At 42.8% G+C, this 18981-nt stretch overlaps 1 protein-coding gene across 10 annotated transcripts in view; it reads left to right on the forward strand.

Annotated features, from left to right (window-relative positions):
• slc12a7b (solute carrier family 12 member 7b) overlaps positions 1-18981 on the forward strand; it is a 50317-nt gene continuing 31336 nt past the window's right edge. For 5 of the 10 annotated variants that reach the window (XM_034560623.1, XM_034560624.1, XM_034560626.1 and 2 more), the window contains exon 1: positions 56-384. In XM_034560623.1, coding sequence (XP_034416514.1) covers positions 162-384 — 223 coding nt within the window. In that variant the 5' untranslated portion in view covers positions 56-161. Of the gene's footprint in view, positions 385-11737; positions 12106-18981 lie in introns of those variants that run through there. The other 5 variants (XM_034560629.1, XM_034560632.1, XM_034560631.1 and 2 more) reach the window with 4 other exon arrangements.

The raw sequence follows: 18981 nt of genomic DNA on the forward strand, positions 1-18981 counted from the left end.
AACCAATGAGGGAAGGCTAAGGGCGGGGACGTCTTTACTGTAATCAATCCTCCGATCAGCCCGTGAGCGTGTGTTCGCCCTCACGGAGTGTGAACAGCAGAAGAAGCCGGACGGCGTGCTATTTCCCCCCTCCATTTAAAGTTTGACAAGAGGGCAGGGACATGGGCGAACGATTTGTGGTGGTCCCGGTTGACAGAGGAGTCGGGGTCGCCGGCGTGGGGGAGCCCTCGGACGCGGTCGTCGCTGACCCGGCGTCGGACTCTGGCGACGGCAGTGGCACGGTGGAGGAAAAAGAGGCGGGGGAGGACTCCGTGTTCGAGCCGCAAGAGGACCCCAACGCTGTGGTGCCTATCCTGAAGTACAACAGGGAGCCCAACAAGTATGGTAAGACAGCTGCCGCTCACACATTCCCGTGTCCCACTTCTTATCTCATTTATCTACCAGAGGATTAACGGTCGCGTTTCACTTGTCTGGCGTGTTTGTCCTCCTCTCGTTAGCGTTAAGTACGTGTGCGTCAGTACCCCCAAAACTGAAGCGGCGGCAAACCATGACGCACCTAGCGTTAATATGAATCACAAAGAGTGGAGTTAAACAGTCTCTGGGTTGGCTAAGTTATTGTGAACATGTCATTTGTCGCCAAACGGTCCATTTTGAACGTCGGCACATCACAGACACGGCGGAAGCTAATAACGGCGCTAACTTAAAATGGAACGTTCAAAATTAGCGTCAGATTTTGGCCTCACCTTAACGACGACCGTCATGTGTCGCCGAGAGTCAGTTTTCTGTTTACTAGCGTTACTCAGCGGGGAAGACTTGTTGCTCTGAATGGGTTTGATCACTTCTTGTTCCCTTTTTGTATTTAATATAGTGTAAATAACCCAATTTGAGTCTTAAACAATGGAGATAACTTTGAAGTAGGCTCAACAAACGTACCAAAGTAAGATGGGCCTGCCTCGTCATCCTAAGTGGTACCCCACTATGGGCTTTTGTTTTTTTAAGAGGAAATTATAGCATCATATATGACATGACATATAGTATCCATTTGAAATGCAACGCAGGTTCACTGCTGCCATATTTAATATGTCTCTCGCTCTGACCAACAGTTTGGCTACAGGTGTGTGTGTGTGTGTGTGTGCTCTCCTGCGGGTTGGTTGTCAAGTTAGGGCCTCCTCTCCTGCTAAGATGGGCCTCTTCTTAAGTTGTAGTTCCTTTTGAATATGGTTTGTTCTGATGAAGACAGGTCTCTGCTTTCCATTTACTTTGTAATTCATGCAGACTTTTTCACAGTAAAATAATAAAAAAAACAAAGGAAGATGAAAGGAGATTTTGAGCATTAAATAAATGGAAAAACAATGAATGAAAAAATGAGGCAACTAATTTGGCACCTGTCTATTCCGCTATAGAGCATCGATTGAATTACATCCTAATTCAGATTTCTTAAAAGAAGACGGGTGTGAGTAGGGCACTCGGGAGAGGACGGGCGGGCGCGTGTTTGGGCGCGTGTGTGTCCAGTAAAGACAGACACAATTTAATTAAGTTAATTAACTATATGAGCAGAAGACGGCAATGTCCACTACGTTGCATTTCTTTTTTAAACTGTTGAAGATGGCTGTTATTCCTACCTCATAATTGAATGTTGACGCTTTGTTTGAGAGCTACTGAATTTGCTCCCGTTTTCCTTCCTTCACTGTACTCGGTGAACTACAGTCAATACATGACTGATAGCAGGCGACTTGTTTAGCTGTAACCTATTTACTGACATCTACTGGATCCACCTGCCTAATTAGATTCCTGGGTGATGAATTTGATAACTGTGGCAGATAGAATGAGAATAGAATATGTTTTTTTTCTCCACAGAGGCACAACCTCCTGGCTTGTGTATTTATTTAAAAACCTGATTAAATCAGATGGTCATAAGTTAAAATCACGATGCAGCGAAGTTTAAAACTATCTTAGAATTAAGAATGATTCAAATTAAACCTGTTTTTAATGTCAGTTTTCGTTTTTACTCAAAACCTAGATTACATTTAATTATGTTGCGCCAAAACTTTAAACCAGTATTCACTTTAAACTTACACTTTAGGAGGTTTAACTTATTTTACATTTTTTATAATTAAGTTCCTTGATGGAATATAGGGAACTGACTCAACCCAGTATAGTGTTATGCTGTTAATTTTCCCTCAAGATACCGGTTTAGCCAGGAAACCGTTCTGGAGCTGAACCGGAAGATTGGAAAATGTTTTTATTATCATATTGCTTAGTTAATTTGGCCAACAAGTGGGTCCACACAGCACACGCATTTTGTAAATGAAGATCTATTTAAGTTTGTTTTAAACTTGGATTTACTAAACTGAGATTAGTGTGACTGTGGTCAGTGGTTAGCAGGTCTGTCTTTCAATCAGGGGGTTGGTGGTTCAATGCCCGCCCTAGTCGATGTGTCCTTGAGCAAGACACTTAACCCTGAATTGCTCCCTGTAGCTGTGTCTACAGTCTATGAATGTAACATGATTGTAAGTCGCTTTGGATAAAAGCGTCAACTAAATGACATGTAATTTGTAAACAGAAAACTGCTTAATTTTGAATCTGGATTTATTCCCTTCAAACCTAGTTTGGCTGACCCAGCCTTATTGTTTTCTGTAAGATGGAGCACATTCTAAGTATGACAAATAAACTTATTTTACTTTCTATGTCGAGACGTGTCTCAAACAAAGCACCTAAAGGTTCTGGATCAAGCAGACTGATTGATGGCAGTTATCAAAAATGTACAGAACGGTTTTCTTCAGATTTGTAGGTCACTGATAAACACAGAGTTGTTGGTTGAGTGTTATGCGATCAATAGTAATATATTTAAAAGTCTAGCTGAACTGGGAAATTGTGTTGCTCTTGTCATTGAGGTTGCACAACACATGTATGCAAGGAGATTAAGTAACAGACTGTTAAGAGGAAGAAGTGGTTATGAAGAAGTGGAAATTATAGAAAAGGAGATGGTGTTGTCTGAATGATACCGGCTGTGTGTTGTCCTTCTGTTAGAGCCTTCCAGGCGATGTGCTTGTTAGTCGTTCTATCCGTGTGAAGGTAGTAAAATGAATGTATGAGCGCGACTAAATGTATAAAGTGTAATATACACATTCTAGGAATGTGGGTGTTTGAACAAGAATGCTCTGTAAGCATAGTATCTTAACAAGAGACCTAATTAAATCACATGAATAGCTTTCAGGGTAAAACAGATGATGCTTGTCTCTGCTACGTTTGATGGCTGAGATTACATTTGGATTTATGAGAGCAGGCAGTATAAAATGAACAAGGTTCTACAGGGATAAGGTGCTCCAAAAGGTGGCGGATTCAAACATTGGCAACACTCAGAGAAACAACTGTCAATCTACATCCCTTTAAAGTTCCAGGTGGACAACCTCTGGGTCTGAAAACTGAATTAAATGCAGGAGTTCCTTAAACCTGCATTCTCTCTGCTGGCCATAAGGAGGCGACTCCTCTGGTTGTATAGAAGTCTATGAGCAAATGACTCTACTTCTCTCTTGATTTATTCCCCGAGTAAACATGAGTTTATGGTCTCAATCTCTAGTTTCAAGTATTCTTCAATACAGCATGATGTTCATTTAGTGAGTTCTGGGAGTTGTCCCTTTTCGCTGTTGTTTCAGTTAAAAAATTGGGAACTTTTAAGTTGCCTAAAAAAACACACCAAAGCCTATTCGGCATTTGGTTGTACTTAGCATCACCTTGTTGTGTCACTTCTGGTAGTAAAACAACATGGCGACAGCCAAAGTGCCAAACTTGAGGCTTCAAAATGGCAAACGTCCACTTATTATGTACAATCTTTGGGAGTGTTCACACACTGGCAGGTCTTTGGGACATAGGAAACACTACTGTGGCTTGTTGCAGAACAGTAACACAGTAGATTGTGCACTACCGACCATTGCAGCTGAGGGCCTTTGGCAATAATGCACAATCAAAAATCGCAGTATGTATGTTTTTTCCGATACTGTGTGGTGGGTTAGTTTTGTCCAAATTCAAAACATCTGAAATTAAGTGGCTGTTCCAGGCTGTTTACACAGTTTTGTACTGTACCATCACTAAGTGCTGTAGACCATCTGTTGGAGTGAGTGCGCAAATGAGCGAGCGAGATTGACATGTGTTATACTACTCCAGGTGCACCGCAGAAACAAGGATAGAGCAGCACTGTTGTTCAGGTGGAGCCAGAGGTCACGCAGTAAATACAGCACAGAAGCATTGTCAGTGATTTGCGTCGGCTGCAGTATGAACGGGTTATGTTTATGAATGTCCTCATCACTCAGTGTGACGTTCGCATGTGCCCTCATGTTTAAAAAGGCATGCACCTTGGACTATCAGGTGCTGCCCTCTGCTTTATTTGGCGCAGGCCGGCACAAAGACAGACACCAACTGGGCCCTGGCGTCAACCACCCCCATCTGCTCCCCGTGTGGCCTCCCAGTCCCACGCCTCCCTGCAATGTTGGACGTTTTGTTCCAGCTGCTCCTTATTTACACGCAAGACTCAGGAAATCGGGTGGCTCCCTCTCTGGTCCGACAGAAGGTTTTTCAGACAACTTTCCTCCTCCTTGGGAAAGGCACAGTTTTGCCTTTTACTGAGAAATGGCCTTTTCATCAACAGTATGCTTATTAGAATGCCAGTTTAATTTCCCTGATGGGAGGAAACACCAGAGAGGGAGTCTTTCAGTGTCTATTTCAGTCGCAAATGCACTTTTACGCAATCCTGACTTGTTAACTGTCAGAACCGCAGAAGATTTTTTTTTTTTTTGTTGATTTGATATTCATATTTTTTCAAGTCATAAACACCGTTGATGTTTACTGACTCCAATCTGAACTTTTATTTTTGGTATCACTGTTACTTTAAGTATATAAACATTACTTTTAGGTACCCCATATCAGTTAGAATTTCTAAATTGGTCGATAATTGTTTTGTGTCTGCATTGCCAACTTCTGTCACAACTCTTCAGAGTGTTTTGTAACCATTAGTACCTACAAGTTATGGTTGGCTTGTGTGTACAGCCCAACGTTTTATATAACGGCACACATTTGTCAAAGGTGAGCTTGAAATGTAGGTCAACCAATACTGTATTTTTAGGGCAGATCTATTGGGATTTCTAGAACAAATCTAGAACAATATTTTCACCAATTAACTCATCACTAAGCTCTGACCACCACTGCTACTCCATCAAGCAGTCACAGCTACTTTACCATGGAGCCCACACTGTCACTACCTGCACTCCCTGAAGAAATATTATACACATTTTAGAAAGGCAAAAGTGATTTCAGAGCAAAGCAGACAGGAGGGTCTATAATATGCATTTGAAGAAGCTAATTGGCGCTGGCCGAAGCTATGATTGGCCAGACTGCTTTTGTGTGTGGGACTAGGTGAAGGGTCAATGAAGGTACGCTTTAAACACAAACAACAATTTTGACACGGATTCTTTAGTTTTATGTTTTTTTTGTTGTTGTTTTTTTACATACTTTGAAAAACAATTTACAGCTTATAAATGAACTTGTCAGTACTACTTGTATATTTTATAGCAACAGAAATGACATAATTTCTGTACTGCAATTACTCTTTACTTGTACATACACTGATATCTTATATCTGCTATAAGCTAATATCATCTAATGACTTCCCACTGTAATGTATTAATCAGCATGCTGGTGTTGCAGCATTGTTCTGCCGAGTGAAGCCAATGCGGAGGTGTCTTAAAACTTTACTTCTCTCTACCGACCAGCAGGGGGCAACGCCTCCTCGCAGAACAATTGGTGCCGCCTCGATGGCTACGTCCACTTCTTGTATACAGTCTATAATTGAGACAAATATAATATTTTTAGCTTTTTAGCAATCATATTTGCCAGTTAAAATGACAAACGTAGAAAGCGGCAGATCATAAATCTAATTCCATGAGTAACTTGATAACAGGCCAAAATGAAACTTTCGGTCAACGGGCTCTCTGCTGCCAATGTCTGTACATGGCCAAAGATCAGCGTTTCTGCAGTTCCAACAAATCCAACAGAGTGATACTTCATCTCTCTGATTGCGTCACGTTTCAGTCACATTCTCCTGTAGAACTTTCATCCCCATCATCTCAATAATCCAAGTTTATGAATAGTTTATTTAATAGCTTTGAACTAGGACCTTCAGTTTTGGATCAATTTGCAAAGGAAAAACAAGGTGTGTGAATTTCAGAAGCTATAGCTGTTGCTCAGATACATATTTAATCAACATTTAGGTAAATAAAAGTATCAGATTGGATGACACCCAGCATTTAAAGGCTGGAAAGGAAATCTGGGCCAACAAGACTTGATCGGGACATCCCTAAATGCTATTGATCAATGCACTGGATTTACTGGGTATGGAACTCCTATGAATCAACCTGAAATCCCTTTCTTATCTCTTCTCATGCTCTGTACATAAAAGGGAAGCCATTGTTTATTTCAGATACACAATGCATGCAGTCAGATTGATAACGGTAACAATTTTCCAGCAGCTGAAAGCCCTTGTTATGGACATTGAACAGACGTCGTGGGAAAAACTACTTCACATGTTTTTCCCTGTGGAGGTTCTCTACATTTGCTGTTTGTTGGTAGTCATGGGGGCTTTCCAGCTCATGGTCAGCATGTGGATGGCTAAGTAAGGCCTTTAGTGAGTCGTTTTGGCCTTATTGCCTTTGCTAATGCTGTAAGACAAATTGAAGCTAAATGTTGCTTGGGGAGAGCTTCATGGACAGAATTGCCTTTCTGTTATACTGTCTCAACCAGAATCGTGCGTTCCTTTTACGTTTCATTTTTGCATTGGATTCTGAAGGTGTTTATGTTGTTGTGTGCACCCCGACTTTATGCAGGGGCCGGGGAAAAGACAGCTTTATACAGTCGGTTGTGGCGTCGGTGGGTGTCAAATGTCAGAAATGTGTAGGGAGACGTGTGTGAGTATCATGTTCTGTCCCGCTGTGAATGAAAAGGATAACATTCTAAGCCCCCCCCCCAAACACCAATTCATGGATGACTGGTGGGCAAGTGTGCCGTTACCTGAGACGGTTGAGGTGTGGCTGTGGCAGTGAAGTCATTACAGACTGATATCATGCAGTAAAAGGAGTTTACCTTTCCGCAGCTGGCTTGTGAGATTTTCCAACCGTTAGTATCATCCCAAAGAATTTATCATAGACTTAATGTTTAGCTGCAGACTAGAGGTGTCACCATTTCAATTCTAAATTCCAAAAATGATCATCATTAAAAGTAAAAAGCAGGATTGACGATTTTTTAATTTTTTAATTTCTTCGTGCACTTCTGAAGACAAAAAATATAGACACAGAGTCGCTTAGACGGCACCAACCGTAGCCCTATCTCCAATAAATATTGATTGCATGTCTTGCTGGGGGATATGGAGATAATTGTTTATCGTGTTATTTTTGACCAATTACATTCGTCATTATTGCGACGATAATGTTCGGTTGACTATCGTGCTTTCACAAAATATTTACAGTTATATTTTTGAGAAATAATCATCAGTAATGTGAATATAATGACTAACTGGGTAAAGGCAAATAATAACCAGAGATTTACATCAAGGTACTATTATGCAGCCTTTTAAAACCAGCAATGGCAACACTTATTATATTATGATATAAGGAAATTTGAAATCTCAGACGATATCTGGTCTTGTATCACAATATTGATATAAGGAAACGAAAGGCTTCAGTCACAATTTCACACTCGGACATTAGGAAAATATGACTGAATATGACTTTCACTCAGCTTCACTTGAGTCAGAGCTTGTAAAAAAACAACAACAACAACTTTCCATTTGCCAGTTCACACCTAATTATTCTGGTTACTGTAAACTCAGTGTTTTAGAGTGGTGCCACTTGGAAGATTTTATTTCAGCCTATTGATCAAAGTGCATACAAATCACAGAACAAATATTCTGTCATGATGGCGGTGTAACTGGTTAATCCCTGCATGTGATCAAACGTGGGGCAACTGAGCACCATTATTAGTCTTCAGCTATCTGCTGCATAGTGGTGGAGACTCAGCGAATTACAAAAGCAGGCAGTCAAATATGGGCCATCCCATTGCCAGTGTGAGTTTTTATTTTATCTACGAGATGTCCTAGTTGCAGCATTTCTGCTGAATGTATAAGTGACGTCATGTTCTGCTCACACTTGAGCCATAAATGCCCATAGTGAAATACAGTAGCGTATATGAAGGGGTTTTCTTTTGTCTACTTTCTGGCCTCCGACGGTCAAATCTTCTGCAATTCAGTTTTGAAGAGCAGGAGGAAGTGATAAAGGGAAGGGAACAGGCCATGTGACAAAGGCCATGACCCAAACTCACATGACACAATGAAGAGATGATATTGTAGTTTGTGAGCCACCATGATTTCCTTCTGGATTTATGCTCTTCTTTCATCGTGTTTTTCACAGTCTTACATTCACAGTACAATGATCCTCACAGGACAGTTTTTCCTTCCTCGTGCAGCCTCCAGAGGGCGCCATCAGTTGCTGATAGGGGATTCAGTGCCTCCCTTCAAATCTCTGGAGCAGGGCAGAGGGACGATGTCACAGTGAGGTTCTCAGTCTTTGCTGCCTTGCTGCTGTCAGATTGTACGAGTAGTGTGAACGGTTGCTTCGTCCAAGTCCTACAGAACAATGTGCACTTCTTCGAGATTTATTTACAATGAATATGACAGCAACAAACCACATTATTGGTTGTTGTTATCTTGGATTGGTTGTATTAAAATACTTGTTAATCAATTGAAGGGGAGGGGGGATACAATAGGTTGAATCCCTCTTTGTGTTTACATTTTGATCGTGTGTTGTGCTCTCAGATCACATGAATTGTAATATTGAAATTCTTTTTTTTTCCCACCCAAAACATTCATGACAGGATGAAAATCAGGGAGTTGTGAAACAACAGGTGGGGATCATCTCAATTGTGATTTAAGACGTGGACATAAGAAAGAGCTGCATGAGATTTTTCAGGGCTCCCTGATTTGTGTCCTTGGGATGTGCTTAGTGCAGGCTATCTATTGCAAATCAAGTCTCCACCCATCTCTCCTCCCTGGAATCAATCAATACATCTATTTTGGGATTAGAAATCTGAGCCTTTGGAGAAAAGTTCAGCTCAGTTGAACTGTTGTTGTTTTCATCACCCCATGCTTTTCAATGCAGTAGTGAGCAGCTTTTTTGTTGCTGCTATAGATTATAATACCAGAGTTAAAAGCTACTCTTACCTTTTCTCAATGATGAGTGAGTCCTCAGTGACGTTTTATGTAAAGCGGAATATGCATGTAAAATTAAAGAAAGAAAGAAATGTCAAATACCCTGTGCAACTGTCTCAGAACTGCCATATGTCACCATTTTCTTTTTTTAGCCTAACTAGTTAACAGTCCCCACTGTGGTTTGTCGAAAACTCCCTCATAAAAGGGACATTGTCTTCCCTCCCTGGATGCACCGACTGTCCCTGAGAGGCAGTCTGACTGTCTGGCCACTTAATCAGCAGATGTCGGTTACATCACTGCTCATCCACGGAGCAGGCATTGGCTGAGTGCTCTCTTTGTTACCTTTAGCAGCATCATAATACTCTGTGAACATTGAGTTGTCAGATCACGATATCCAGTAATGCTTTCCTTTCCCCATGCACAGAAACATTCCCCAACAAATGTAGCTGTCCAGCCAAGCAGTTTACTTCAGCTCAGTTCTTCACACGTTAGAACGGTTATTTTCTAGTTTTCCATTTGAAATTCAGATTCCAAGCGAGTTGAAGCTTGGAGTTCCACGATGTCACCGTTAGCCATATGGATTTGACAAATGAAACTTACTATATTTGGAGGGATGTAGAGACGCTGTGTACGGCTCTGGCAGCATAATAATTAGAAAAAAATGGCAGCTTGCAAAACTATATACGCCTTACGATTGATGTGCAAATCTCCCGTTGAAGATGACGTCAAGGCAGTTTCACATGCCGTCACTACGGCGATCGGCCGAGAATCCCGCCCACACTGAGTTGAGTTTCCATCTGCAGTGGAAACAACACAGAGAAAAGGACCTGGTACCAAAAGTGAGTCGGGTCGAGCAGAGCCGTAACATGCAGCGGAAACATGGCATACATTAGTGGCCGCGCTCATTCACTAAACATTTGATTTGCCTGTAGCACGGAGCCAGTCTCATATTTGCAACCACATTCATGGTGTTTCTCTGAAACCTGACCTGCCATTTCCATAGCAGGAGGTCTGGACAAAGTTTTTCTGAAATACCTGATTGGATGCATGACTGACATATTACAGTAAATGACTAGAGAAGTGTTCTGGTAAATTAATTTCTTCAAGGTTGTCTTTATATAACAAAGCCCAGATTTCAGATGAGTCCCTGAAACCACCCCGAAATGTTCCCTCTTGTTCTTCGTTTAAAATGAAACAAGTTGAGTGTTTACAGGTGGACAATATTTAGGCTAGTATTTGTATGCAAGTGTTCTGTTGTGGCAGATTGGGGTAAATTATAGTAAAGAGGTGAAACTGTTGGTGTAACTGTAAACTGTTATGAGATGGAAAAGGTGATCTCGTATGTTTTTATGTATCAGTACCTCAAACAGATCATTATGGCTGGTCCACTCTGGTAAAGCCTGGTTATGAAAAGAATATATTCATATATATATATACTTTTTTTTTTTTTTTTTCTTTTTACCCATCCTTAGTTATTAAGGAGCAGTGGGCTGCAGTTAAGTGCCCGGGGAGCAACTGGGGGTTCAGTGTCTTGCTCAAGGACACTTCAACATGAACTATGGGGAGAGCGGGGAAGGAACCGGGTACCTTGTGGTTACGGGACGGCCACTCTCCCCCATGAGCTACAGCCAACCCAACTACAGCCGTCTGTTGGCCACTCTACCGCCTCCCTTTCCCTGCAGGCCCCCACCCTTCACCGTATTGATTTGTATGTGTCGTCATGTTGGGGGACCGAAGGGGGAGACAGTAACTTGTCCTGGGTGGGTCTCCAGATGTTGAGCAGCCAAATGAGGCTCCAGGGCCGTAGCATTACAAAAGAGCTGCTGAGCAGCTGTGGCTTTTTACGGCAAGCGGGGGTTTGTGGTTAGCACTTCCCATCACACATGGGCGTTGGTCAGTAGACCGACGAAAGACCTAATACCTTGTTCTCAATGTCAATGCATTCCTGACTTTTGAGGAAATGACTCGTTGTTTTTGGATTAGCCATAAGGTGATTGCTGACATTTTTATTCTCCTCCTCCCAACATGCTCTTTTAAAAAGAGACATTTTCGCTGGTGTTTAATCTAACAACAATACCATAATTGTCCACACTGCACCCTTGCTCTGAAGAGATAACAGTGGAAGTCTCTCTCACCCCCCTCCCGTGTGTGTGTGTGTGTGTGTGTGCACGTGCGTGTGCGCGCACGCGCAAACTTTTCTCAGCGGTAGCAGCCCTGGACTTCCTCCTCTCTTTGAACAAAAGGCCAACATTTGTTGCACGCGAGACAGAGCGACATTCCCGGGCACAGGGTCTGCCCTCGGGAACAGAAAGAGCCATATGTGTACGCTCTCTCACACACTCATGAGCACAAACGCATCTCATGTTTTTTTGCATGCGTGTTCGTGGGTCCTGCCCCTATTGGGCGGGGCAGTCGTGCTCTTCCTTATTTGGAGAGTTGATGTGTGTGTGGGTGGGTGTACCAAGGGGGGGCGGGGGTTTGGTTGGGGTCACATGGGCATACAGCAGAATCCCAGCGATAGACACAAAAACTCAAATAACCGAGAGGGAGAGTGAACTACACCGAGGCATGGATGGAAAAAAACAACAAGGAAGGAGAAAAGAGAAGTGACAGCTGTTGGACGGAGAGAGGAGGAGGAGGAGTAGCAGCAGCAGAAGAACAACGGAGAGGGAGGAGAGAGCAGAAAGAGATAAGAGTGTGGTATACTGGAGACATTGAGGGGAAGCACATGTTGTAGAAAATGCCCACTAGCTTCACCGTGGTCCCAGTGAAGGACGGCGCCAGAAAGGCCAAAAAGGGTGAGGAGGAGGATGTGGACGACAATAATGTGCTGAAGGAGGAAGACGTGGCCACAGGTGAGATTAGATGTTCTTTTTAGCACAGTCAGGTGGTTGATTAACGCAAATGAGATGTGGTCCTTCACTTACAGATGTCTTGTCTGAAGTGACACTTAAGCGGTTTAAGTGGAGAAGCGTGTCTTCACCGTTCTGTAACAGATGGAGAAGTTGGGCACGGAAAGTTCTTGCTGACAGTATCCAGTGCAGGCTGAATATTTGGCTTCAGATCACGGGACGCTGTTTCCTATGTGGTGGGGGAGGAGGGGGGGGGGGGGGGGGGGAGAGAGGTGGAATTTTGGGGAACGACTCATTCATTTTCCCTCACAGGCCACTGCCCCTCAAGAGTTTGGCATGACATTTTGTTGCATGCCAGAGTTTCCCCCTTTTAGCCAGCAAAATCTCTTTCCTGCTAGCCTTTCTTTACCTCTCCCAAACCATTAATCTTTAGTATTTCCATTTTTTTAATAGTTTCAATGTGCTGTCAGGTCTCCTAGTCTTGTAGTCATCTCTATGTTGATTACCATTAAGACGCAGGCTCCGACATGACTCACCCCTCTGAAGACCTGTCGTTGAACTTTAGTGTGCAACAGATAACAGAACCGTTACAGTGCCGTGGCTCATGCAGGATGCATATTCCCAGTTCCCAATGTGAAAACCAGGACGTCCGCTATGCAAGCCTTTTACCTGACAGTTGGTAAAAGGCGAGGGAACGGCTCACCTTGACTTTGCCCCACTAATCTGAACACATCTGAATACCCTTTTCCTGGAAAGGAATTCACTCTTATCTGGACATCAATGTAACATTAGCAATGTGTTTTGGTGTTCAAACACAATGTTATCACTTCTCTCTGGCTTCTGCCAGCAATAGCAACCTCTCTGTCTTTTAAATAGTCAACACAGAGAGGTCACTGAGTGCTCACTTAACAAAGTCCTCTCCAACACTCCATTTTCTTTTTGCCAGGCTGCCTCACATGGCGCTGGACAAATCAGTTTAAATTCTGTTTTCTGTTGCAGAGCTGCAATTCCTGCTGCACGCTGGGTAAGACTTTACAGACTGAGTGAATAGCACTGGTTTACCGAGCACATGCTCGTGTGCATGCAACTGGGGGGGGGGGGGGGGGGCTGCGACTCGGGCCAGTAGAAGCATCAGGACCACGCACCTTGTAATTCTGTTGTCCACATAAATCCACAGGTCGAAGGTTTACAGGGGTGGGTCCTTGATAGCATGAATTCTGTTGGCCCATGAGCGTGCTGTGTAGGGAGCAGTCACTGTTATTGATTATCCTGCTGGCTCGCTTCCTGTTGGCTGAGTGGGGGGAGGTGAGACCCCACCCCCCACGCTGTAATGTAAAGCCCTCTAGCTCTTCTCCGTCACCCTCTAACCCTCCCTTTTCTTTTTCTGGGTTACGTCTTTGTTCCCATCACTTCTGTAAAGATAATCTTGTGTCCTGGTTGAACCGCATCTCATGAGGTCCCGTTTAACTTGTGAGACATTTTATCTAATATCCTGGTGAAGTGAAAGCATAGAGCAACAATTGACCAACCCCACTTTTGGCTGTTTTTGTGTCACCGCTATTTCACGCTAGAAAATGGTAACTCTCTGTGTTCTGCATAGGTCTAGCAGGAGCTGTTTTACTCCTTCAGGTGCACAAATATCACCAGCTCAAGCCTCCTGGCCTGAACCGTAGCTTTTTTTAAAAATGTATTCCCTTCCACTGACACTTTCCCTGTACTTGCTCAATTTACTCACACCAGACTAACCACTAGATTTTTCACAAAGCAGTCAGCTGATGTGGTGCGGTGAGTCCGTCCCACTTTGTTAACTTTAGAACAACACAAGTTAATAAAAAAATAATCGTACGTGGAGCTGTGGTGTGGAAAGAAAAGTAACAAGTGCTCAAACCACAAAGCAAGACGGCATGGCATTTACTACGAAAACTCTCATATGAAACGGTGTTCTTGACTGCTAATCCATGTTAGTCTCCCTGGAACTACCAACAAGACCGCCACTGCGGTGAGAGCGTGATGTTTCTATATAACAAGAATTCACTGTCTTAAAAAATGTATCATCCCATTGTACACCACAATTCCCATTGTTCTTTCCCCAGGTTCTGAGGATCCCGCTGCCCTATATTGAAATGCTTTGTTTTGCCTGCGGTAATGCAAGCGAGTGCAGAAGGATGTGCCAACGGCAGTCCTCTGCTGAGACGCCATCCATACCATAATAATACTACTTCAGGAGCAGCGTTAGTCAGATTGAGGCTGGCAGCACCAGGGTTTCACACTCTGCAGCCTGCGTTACTGCAGTATCACACAAAACGCAAATTGCTCTCTCCAGAGCCAGTGTTTGGTTTGTCCGTTCAGGGCTCCTGTAGGAACATGGTGGTGCAACTTGGCGGACTCTGTGATGAGAGCTCGCTCCCTATGTCAATATGAACACACAAACATTCTTAGTTTCAGGGATTTACGCACTAATAAGAATGTAGTGCGTATTCCATTTCTGATCCATGAAATCCCTCCTGCTGGCCCTTGAAGGGTTATCTTCAGTTATCATCAAGAGGACCCATTAAGCAATTGAATTATAAATTGTTTAGATTATACAACCCATAGGGGCAGATGGACTTTCCACAGAACAGTGTTTCAGATATGAGTGATCAGAAGCGCCACGTGACTGGGTGGTGTTGGATGATTTGCGAGCAAGAGCGCATACAACGGCTTTACAGAACAGCAGTTATGTGCAAACCTCCAGAATTGACTCCAAGAGAAATGTTGAGCCCTCACTTCGGCCACGATAGTGTCGGTTCACTGTGCTGAAAAAGGAATCTGCTCACTACACAGAGCCACACCTATCGCAGAGTGTGCATGATGTGGCACCTATGGCTTCAGTAGTAGTAGTAGTAGTAGCAGTGTGTGCGTGTTGGTCGGGGTTGGTTATGGCCCAATAAACCCAGTGTTTACTAAACGCAAAACTGTCTGTTGGTCCGTTTGCACCGTCTGTCCTCGACATGCGTTTCCTGTTTGTTTCCCAGGCAGTTCCGCGTCTGTTCACAGCTGCCGTCTGTATGTGGCTGCTTTCTGTTTCTCCTGCTTGCCTATTACGCTGATTAGCATATTGGCCGTATTGCTGGCCGTTTTTTACAAGCGTCACATGCAATATGTTTTCTGTAAGTGGCCATGCATCAGGATGGCAGTCTGAGTAGTTTGAGTTTAAACTATTTTCTAGGTGAGTAACTCAATTCAATTCAGTTTATTTTATATAGCCCACAATCACAAATTACAAATTTTCCTCAGAGGGCTTTACAATCTGTACACATATGACATCCCTGTCCCAGGACTTCACATAAGATCAGGAAAAACTCCCCAATAAAACAGAAGAAAAACCTTTCACAGGGGAAAAAAAGTGAAACCTTCAGGAGAGCAACAGAGGAGGATCCCTCTCCCCGGATGGACAGAAGCAATAGATGTCATGTGTACAGAATGAACAGCATTACAGAGTTACATAAACACATTCAATGAATATGACAGACATGATTAATGAGTAGTAGGTATGGACCACGATCCAGATAACTCCAATCCATGTAAACAGAAGGAGGTAGAGGAGCGGGGCAATAGCAGGTTTGTTTAACAGTGATGTGACAACCTGGATAACTTTGATTCACAGTCTGAAAAGAATGGTTTACACAGTAAATTCACTCATCAGCATCAACCATCTCATCCTTGTACCATCGTAAAACAGTTGTATTGTCCGCATCTAATGCTTTAGTATCAAACTTAGTCACTCTTGGTGTGTATATCATTTGTCCGTTACTGTCAAAACTTGCACTAAATCCTTGTGCAGGTAACATTCCTTTGCACTGCATTCGCCTGGTAAGCTACCATCAGTGAGGTTGAAATAAAGCAGCAATTAGCCAGAAGGGAGCGTCTCCAAATCCCCAGTGATTCAGGGAGGGCTCCCTCAGTGTGGGAACATAATAACCTGTGATCATGCCTCTACATCATTCTGTTTTGGATCATTGCTGTAAAGTTGAGACGGAAGCCAGAATAAATGTATTAAGAGATGTATGAGGAATGGCTTATTAGCTATAATCTACTTTTCAACTAGTCCTCCTGTGTGTCTTTTCTTCTCTGCAAAGATGAACAACCTCAATGTAATGTTGGTTTTAGTCAGGTCAAGCCTAAAAAATTGGTGGTATGATGTCAGGTGTTAAAGATTCAGGTACAGACCAATATTGTAAATTATAACTAAAAGTAAAACAAAAGTAAGCTGCCAACAATTGTGTTTGTAAACTGAACTAAAACTAAACTACAACTAAACTGAAATGATCCATTTCCGTCTTGTTTTTTTATGTCTGCCAAAATTCTGTCACCCCTCGTGGCATTGAACCACAGAAGTTGAACAGACTTGACATTTCGGGAGAACGCTTCACATCACTAAACACTAAAGCAGCGTGACGATTAAACCTACAACATTACAGCCGTTCCTACACAGTTCTCCAACCATGTATTTTAGCATACATTTATTACTACCTGTTGAATACTTTTGATACATTACCTATAAAATAACAAGGAAACTACATATCTAAACAACTAAACCGAACTAAAGAAAACCAGATAAAAAATACGATTTATAGAGACCTGGTTTTAGTGTCATGCTGCTCACAGACCTCTAGAAGTAGCTTGGCAACTGTGCTTTAGGTTATTGTTACTGCCGCATTTGTCCAGCCTGACTCTACAATGTTGACCACATCACTCAGCTCTGCCTGTTCCGTCTGTAACGCTGCAGCTCAAATCACATTTCGTCATCTGCACTTATTCAGTAGTTGCATCATAAACGTGGGCCATGGAAACATTATTTAAATAAATCCACCAAATGTAGTATTTGCGTTGACCTTGGTTGCCCCATGCTTTTTGAATATTGAAAGGCGTCACGGCTGACTAGAATAATAGGTTGTAAAATCACCATTAGCATCCATTAAATCCAGCCACAAACTTATTCTTTAACATACCGTATGCAAATACTTCAAATTTATGTTGACTGTATAGACATATTGGTCAAGGTTGTCTTTTCGCTACTGTGGTGTTTGCTGATGGGTGTGTGTTGTCTGGGAATGAAGACTGAATGCAGGGAAGAGAGAAGATGGTTCCTTAAGGAATGTAGGTAAAGGGACACAAACTAAGCCCATGACATCATTTATGAGCCCACAGAATATTTGATTTACAAGGCCAAGTATAAATATACCTGAAAGTCAGTGTGCGTGCGTGCGTTACATATTTAAAACAACAAAAACGTTAAGCCGCCAGCATTTGCTAAAACACTAAGATATAAACTTTACTGAGATTTGTTCAGACACGGGAGGTTCCCAAAGCTACTAAACTAGTATGAACCCATTAAATCCAGGCAAAATATTCAGTGGAGGACTTAGCCTGCACCGAGGAATAACAAATCTTACACGCAAGGTCGTCAGAGATGCCCAGCATCTGTCCAGATGTTAGCATTCTTATTATGTGCCTGCCACTGGAGAAATCCCTTCACAAAGCCCTTACTTATTCCAGGGTAACGATAAAAAGTATCTGAACCGCTCAGCCAGTTGACGATTGTTGTTCCTGCCGATTAGGTGTTTTTAGTCAGACTGACTGCAGCGTCCTACTTCCTGCTGACTGATCTCCTGCCCACCAGTTCCCTGCTCTCAATGTGGTGTTTCTGATAAGCCCTCAACAAGTAAGCACATACATACTTTGGTGCCGGCCTCTTTTCGCTCTCTATATTCTTTCACTGCTAGCTGTAGTTTGTGTGAGGCCCATTTAGGGTCTATGTGGTTATCACATAGACTGTAAAAACAGGGAAAACTCTTCCACTTCCTTTATCTTTTGACTCGTCTGTGTCTGCATATGCGTGTCCACACTTCAATGTGATTAGATATATTACGTGGTCAAAAGAGCTGCTTCTTCACAATAAAAGCACCGTTATTTTTGCTGGTCACTCTTCCGCCCCGCAGTATTACTAGACTTGTTTTTATTTAAGAATAGCCAAGAACAAAGCTTCGCTAACTCAATGATAAACCAATTTCCTATAGATTCTTCACCATTAAAGCTCCCTGTTAGTTTCTTCTTTAAAAGCTTATATTTTGAAGCATCCAAATCAGGAAATAAACACTCAAACAGCCTCCGCTGTAGGCTCCATCACCGGTTTCCCCTTTGACCTCCTCGGTAGAGGAACTCCCGTGTGTAAATTGTCCGGATTGTAACCACATGCTTTCCATACCTTACTGAGATCTCAATGTGAGCCAGGCCACCCAGCCAGACCCTGGCATTGGGTCTGGCTCACTACTCAGGGATCGGATCATGCTCGCATTGGGATCCACACAGACTTGCCATCTAACGTGTCCCGGCATGACCAGATGACATAAGTCGCATACAAAAGTATAGTGTAACCATGTCCTAAGCCTCTCAATTCAGATGTAACGACTGCCTGTTACAGTGGGCATGGGGTGACTATGCTGCTCCAATCATACGCCTACTAATAAACGATAACATTATTTAAAGTTTCTCTCTGGTTAAAGTCTGGTGAGGACCAAGCTCTATTTTAATAGCTGTAAAATGTCACCAACAGCTATTAGCAGTCTTACTCTCCACAGCTAAGTGCTGGGTCAATACTATTGATGGGCCTACATTTCCATTGTCAATTGAGTAGGCATTACATTTTGATGACTTTGCATTTGAAAGTACAGACGGTGAGCTCTGTGTAGAATCCATTTTCCTTGTGTTCAGGTTCGGTTGCATTCATTGCAATCAATCCGCTTTTGATGCTCTTGCTTTGTATGTTCAATCATAGCAGAGTACTTTGACTTAAGACTAATTTCTATTTAATGCGTCTTCGGTACATGCGATACATAC

The sequence above is a fragment of the Cyclopterus lumpus genome, chromosome 20, assembly GCF_009769545.1.
Source record: "Cyclopterus lumpus isolate fCycLum1 chromosome 20, fCycLum1.pri, whole genome shotgun sequence".
Classification (NCBI taxonomy): domain Eukaryota; kingdom Metazoa; phylum Chordata; class Actinopteri; order Perciformes; family Cyclopteridae; genus Cyclopterus; species Cyclopterus lumpus.